We start from the raw sequence: 6782 nt of genomic DNA, 5'->3' as shown, positions 1-6782 counted from the left end.
GAAACATCTAATGTTACGATCGTGTCGGTGAACTCACACGATCGTTCTTCGCCAAACGTCGCGCGGTCCGCGGGGAAAGTGTGGAAAAAAACAAAAGACGTCTCGGCGTTCTCGACGTGTTCTTTCGGCGTTCGACGTTTATTGTTGTCGATGTCGATGTCTCTTGTGTCTTTACTAACGCTCATCGGTGAGCTCACTTCCCCGCACAGATCACTTCCTCTTGCCACAGGGAAAGGTTGGTATTTTATCATCATAAAATTCATTAATCAAATGCCACCGCCTGACCAGGGAATCAAACTCACATCGGCCCGCAATAAACCTCCTTGCGCGACGCATCGAAGAAACAAAAACCTCGCGAACCTCTCCTCTCCATAACCGATGCTCTCTTCCGTCGTCAGGACGACAATACACCACCTAGAGTGTAAGAGGGATTTACGGCCTCGCGAAATTCTTCGAAAGAATTGCGGTCCACGGGAAGCTACAGGAACAACAAAATAATAAATTCATAAACATATCAACCTCTCCCTGTGGCAAGAGGAAGTGATCGGTGCGGGGAAGTGAGCTCACCGATGAGCGTTAATACAGACACAAGAAACATCGGCATCGACAACAATAAATGTCGAACGCCGAAAGAAGACGTCGAGAACGCCGAGAAGTCTTTTGTTTTTTTCCACACTTTCCCCGCGGACCGCGCGACGTTTGGCGAGGAACGATCATGTGAGTTCATCGACACGGTCGGAAAATCAGATGTTTCGGATAGGTCCGGATCGACACACTGACCCAGTTCGGTCGAAGCAGATTAATTCGTGGACGAATGGGTAAGTTTTTCAGAAGTAATAAAACACTTTATTGCTTTCGGATAACGAATAAAAGTACCGAACACAGTTATTAAACGACTTACTTGTTATTCATGAAAAAGAAAAAAAATACGTTTTGTAAATCTATGTCAATTACACACACGCTGAAAATTTCATCGTAATCTGTTGATGGAGAAACAAGCAACAGGCATCGAAAGATGTAAGAATCTGCAGATTTATTACAGTTTTACGCCGAAAGTCGTGATAGTGCGATTTTCATCATCTTTAACCGTTTGTAGCTCATAGAAACATTAACCAATTTCGATGAAATTATCAGCACGTGTATCATTGACATAGATCTACAAAACGTATTTTTTAGATTTTCATTTCGAGCTCAGATAAAAAAGTTGTAAAAACGACCTTCGCTATTTTCTTCGCGATTCAGACTAATTGCATTTTTCACAAATTTATACAAACGTCGGAATGACGGCCAAAAACCATTTCTCTAAGCCTTATAAAAACAGCAGTGCAAAGTGAAAGTTTTTTGACAGCTATCGAGAACCGAGAAGTCACGCGTACGCATTTGTTCGCTCGCGCGGGTGCATCTTCACTGAACCAAGCGAACCCACACGAATGAAGTTTTAACGTCAGTTACGCACCTGTTTATTCATTTTCCTTACATCGAATTCAAGCACACAACGAACAGTTCAGCTTGGGAGAAAAATCAAACGAGAAGCTTGTCTCTGCGAGCTACACAGCTACAGATTCACGGTATATGTATGCGTGAATAATATGTATGTATATACATACGTTGCAATGCGTACAAGCGACAAACCATAGCACGTTTCTTAGATTTAAGATTGTAAATAGTCAAATTAAGTTGCACATATGTAAATAATCCATGTACAATGTCGATAGTTTCAAACGCGAGCGCACCCCTAATTTCACGAAGAGGGGTGATGTGGCGGCCCATGCAGCGCGCACGACGCCACATTGTATACAGAGTGTTCCATTTAACATGGATTCGTTAATATCTTCATTACCCCTACCGATACGCAAAATTGTGTGAGGACAAAGTTGTTGGGCTTAGAATGAGGAATGTTGTGATCTGTGAATTTTTTGGCAAGGTCGTTTCCATTCCCGATTTTCAAGGTCATCGTCATTTTTTTGCAGATTAACGTGTGTCTTCTGTAATGCAATATTGTAGTGGACATCAAGACGAATTCAAAGGTATACAACACCACGACCTTGAAATGATCTTGAATGAAAAAAATCATAATAATTCAAAAAAGAACTGGCAAGTGAATATTCAGTGTTTTTTGGGCAAAATCTTTATTCTAACAAATGTTCAAAATGATTTCCATTTACTTCAATGCATTTTCATGGAAGGCGTCCATACTGTGCCGGACACACGCTGGAGAGATCGGCAAGCGGACAACGTCGACGGCGCCGAGCTCTGTGCTCGAGAAAGAAAACGCAGAGCTCCGCAAGACGGTGGAGGAGCTGACCGCCCAGGTTGGGCGGTTAGCTGAAGTAATCGCGGAGTAAGGCCGCAAATTGAAGGCGCTGAAAGCCGCCCCCAAATCTTCGACTCAGGGACGACAGCAATCGCCACGCCCACCGTCGCCGCTGCCCCAGATGGAGCAGATGACGGCCGCCATGGAGGAGATGGCGGTAGAGAGGGAGGCGGCGGCGGTGAAGTCCCGCCCCCAGCAGGAGCAGGGGATGATACTGTGGCGAAGGGCGGGGAAGAGGAGGGACGTAGAGCCTTCGCCCGTAAGGAGCGAGGAGGAGGAGCTTCCCCTCCCCGACACCGCACAAAGTCGGGAGGAGAAATTATTGCAGGCAGTGGCCTCAATAGTGGAGGCCAAAATGAACGCCCTCAAGGCGGAGCTCCGTGATAAAAAAATATTCTATAATTAGGTCTTTTGAGTAAAATCCACACAGAAATGGAAAACCACAAAGAGATAATATTGAAAATGTTATAATTATTCTTTTTAGTGGATGAATTTTTATTATGCCTCTATAGTCTCGAATATCTTGTCTTCTATTTATATAGTGAATGAATCTACCGGTGCATAGAAATATTAGTGATTTAAATATTGCATGAATTATTAGATGTATAAATGCTAACTTTTCTATATTTATAAATAGGATTCTTATTATAAATCCTAGCTGTCTAAGAGTTGATAGGGCAATAATTTTTTTAAAGTCACATTCAAAATTAGCTATTAAACCTGAAATTATTATAGTTATTCTTGAAATTAATAAAAGGTATTCGTTATAATTGTTTATTATAATAGGTTTGTATCGAATTAATAAGTATACACCTGCTGTTACTAATGTTGATGAATGAACTAGAGATGAGACGGGAGTTGGTGCTATTATTGCAGCTGGTAATCATCTTGAAAAGGGTAATTGAGCTCTTTTTGTAAAGGCTATAATAATTAGTATAATTATTATGATTTTATCAATTTTATATAATATTAGATTTCATCTTCCGAATTTAATTATTATACAAATTATAATAATTAGTCTGGAATCACCAATTCGATTTAAAATTACTGTTAATATTCCTGCTCTGTAAGATTTTATGTTATTATAAAAAATAATTAAACAGTAAGAAATTAATCCTAGGCCGTCTCAGCCTAGTATAATGGTTAATATGTTAGGACTTATGATTATAAGAATTATAGATATTAGGAATATAATAACTAAATATAAGTATTTATTTATTAAATAAATATTCATATTTATATATTCAGTTCTATAAATAATTACTATAGATGAAATAATTAAGATCTTTTTATTCTGGTCTCAAGATCTTAACGAACATAATCAATATTCGAAATATATCAGAGATAAATTCAATATTAACGATATAGCGCCCATGATAAACGGTGTCTGCAAGTTGAGAAATCACGAACAAACTATTTTTATGCTAGTCCCTACCCGCGCACATTTTGACAAATTAGAATTTAAAAACATATTCGAATGTTTAATAAATGCACGGTGTCACATCCAAGAAGATAAATTCATTTTCATCCCCCCAGATAATTCAGCGTCTGTTTCAAAATTTAAAATTCAGCGTTCAACGCGTCCAAGGGAGAGTCTTCAGCGAGTCATCGTACGACAACAGCGTTACCGGTGACCTCGTAATTGGTGAGTCAGACTACACATACATATCGCTATCCTTTCATTTCTCTCCGTGTCCATCTCATCGGTTATACGGAAGGGCTAACAAACGTCATAATCAATAAAGTCAGATTTTGGTCGCACTCAATCATCATATTACACTAGATTAAAATTCCACCATACATGCTCAAAACTTTCGTGGCGAACAGGGCCAGTGAGATTCAGTCAGAAACTCATGCAAAATACACTATGGTTAAACGGTCCGTGCTGATTAGCAAAGGATAGTGCCTTCTGGCCTATTAGTAGCATAGAACCCATTCAAGTGCCAGAAAAAGGACAGGTCATCGCCTTACCTGCTCAAACAAATGTAGGAAACTTACTACAGAAATACTCGTGCATTGAATTCCTAAACAAAATAGTCGCATACATTCTACGTTTCCTTAACAACACAAGAAAGAATAATAGTAAACTCACCGGAACCCTATCACTGCAGGAAATTCGCGCCACACATAATCGCATCATACATCTAACACAGCGTGAAACATTCGAGATTGAAATGCACAATTTAGAAAAGGGTAAACCTCTCAATAAAAAAAGTGGGCTACTGAATTTAAACCCATTCGTCGACGACAGCGGTATCCTTATGGTCGGGGGTAGGCTAAAGCACGCTCCGCTTAGGTACACTCAAAAACATCTCATTGTACTACCGCATCGACACTATATAACCGACTTAATTGTTAGACAAACGCATTTATGTCATTGGAACGCCGGTACGCAAGCCACCTTATATGCGGTCAGGCAACAGTATTGGTCAATAAATGGTAAAAGTGTTACCAAGCGCATAATACATAATTGCATTCGGTGTTGCAAATTAAATCCCAAGACACCGCGGTATTTGATGGGAAATTTACCGCAAGATAGAGTAACACTAACCCGTCCATTTCAAACAATAGGAATTGACATTTGCAGTCCCTTCTATTGGATTATGGGAGTTATTGATGGTTAAATAATTAATAATCCTTATTTTAAACTATAAACCTTTTATTGGACACAAGGTTCGCTTTTCTACTTGATGGTAAGACCACTGTCTACGGACTGAGAATGCTCCTACGCAACGCCCTAATATTGTCTACAACTCCGCTTGGTACCGAAGGGCCTTTTATCACGTATCATAAACATTTTGTAAGAAATGCGAGATTCCGGCGGCGAAGTGGTGGCCTGGACTTTGTCACCCAGGAAGAGAAAGCGCGCGGGTACCTGAGGGTCCCATAAACTAAGCCCTTTCCCCGGAAAGTCGAACGGGGGGATTCCAACGGTTTTTCGGAGCAACGTGGGATACGACGCGGAAAGGACACTCTGGAAATAGCCGTCGACCGAGACGGACGCCGGAACACTTAACAGTCGCTTAGGAATATAGAATAAATACGAGGGTTGTCCGTAAAATAAGGTTCCCAAGGAGCTGCATTCGCGAGGAACGCTGTTACGCGGAATCCGGCGACACTGTCGTGTAACTTGGTTCCCCCTCTCCCAGTCCCCGTCCCGGCGAGCTGTCTGCGACGCTAAGCCTTGGCTTGGCATCCGTTAGAGATGAAGCTCTCACTCGCTTCTCCCGCTAGGTGCGAATTACGCTCTGTGATTCGTTTTTTGTGTGCAAAAAACACTGCGCCGGTGGACATTCATTCCCAACTGTGTGAAGTCTACGGAGAAAAGTGTATGAGCGTACAACACGTGCGCAAATGGTGCAGAGAATTCAAAGACGGACGTACAGACGTCCATGACGAACAGCGTTCTGGACGGCCATCGGTTTCGGACGAAACGATTGCGAAAGTGGAAGAAACAATGCTGAAAGATCGAAGGGTGACGGTTCGGGAGCTCTGCGAAATGATCCCTGATGTCAGCAAGACCTGTATTGACACAATTTTGACAGACCATTTAGGATATGCCAAGGTTTGTGCAAGGTGGGTCTCGAGAATGCTTACGGAAGACCACAAATGGCAACGTGTTGAAGCGGCTCGCGAATTTCTTCAGGCCTACGAAACCGATGGCGAGGATTTCTTGGACTCTATTGTTACTGGAGACGAGACCTGGGTCCACTACACAACACCGGAAACGAAACAACAATCCCGTCAGTGGAAACATCCAGAGTCGCCGAAGCCGCGGAAGTTCAAACAAACACTGTCTGTCGGCAAAGTTATGGCGAACGTCTTTTGGGACACTATCAGGTGTTTGTTTTACGTGTGGTACTCTACCGTTAGACCTACCCACACGGCCCCCCATGGGGCGTGGGATTGAGATACGCCCAATCAGCGCGGTCGTCCAACTAGACCCTCAAGGGGTACAGGTCATCCGCCTACCCGTTCAGGGTCCTTGTGAGGAGGAATCCCCACGCTACGGGTGGCGCGGAGCGACTTTCCAACACTCTACCAATTCTCCAGATTGGTACCGGAGTTGTTCGCAACTCACACGTCGGAGCCTAGAAAAAGGGCTCCTGACCAGCATGCGGCCTAACCACTGCCCCCTCGAAACCTACACCACACCCGGCCAGCCCCCGGCGCTGTGGCCGCAGGTGCCCGCGCCACACTGGCGTAAACCCCTGCTGGCCCAGCCCGGATGGTCAGGGGAGGGCGGGTACGCCCGCCGCAGCCCCGGACGTGGCTTGGTAAGGCCGGCCGGCCCGAGGTACCGTCTACATCATCCGTGGGATGTGCGTGGGTGGACACCAACACCACTACCATTGGAGGGAACCTCACCCCACTCAGTAATGGTAAACCAGCTCCGGTATCGGGGGATCGCCAAGCCCCTAGGTACCCTTCGGTACCCCCCTGCGGCGTCTTTTGGGACATTTTTTTT

At 43.6% G+C, this 6782-nt stretch overlaps 1 protein-coding gene across 1 annotated transcript; it reads left to right on the top strand.

The window, feature by feature from the left end:
- The first annotated feature begins 5771 nt into the window (after positions 1-5771).
- LOC108576948 (histone-lysine N-methyltransferase SETMAR-like) lies at positions 5772-6224 on the top strand. The gene has a single exon (XM_017940023.1). It carries the CDS (start codon positions 5772-5774, stop codon positions 6222-6224), a length of 453 nt encoding a protein of 150 aa, XP_017795512.1.
- Positions 6225-6782: the final 558 nt, after the last annotated feature.

The sequence above is a fragment of the Habropoda laboriosa genome, unplaced genomic scaffold, assembly GCF_001263275.1.
Source record: "Habropoda laboriosa isolate 0110345459 unplaced genomic scaffold, ASM126327v1 scaffold605, whole genome shotgun sequence".
Taxonomy (NCBI): domain Eukaryota; kingdom Metazoa; phylum Arthropoda; class Insecta; order Hymenoptera; family Apidae; genus Habropoda; species Habropoda laboriosa.
The sequence above is the reverse complement of the archived record's forward strand: the minus strand, read 5'-3'. Positions and strand labels throughout refer to the sequence as shown.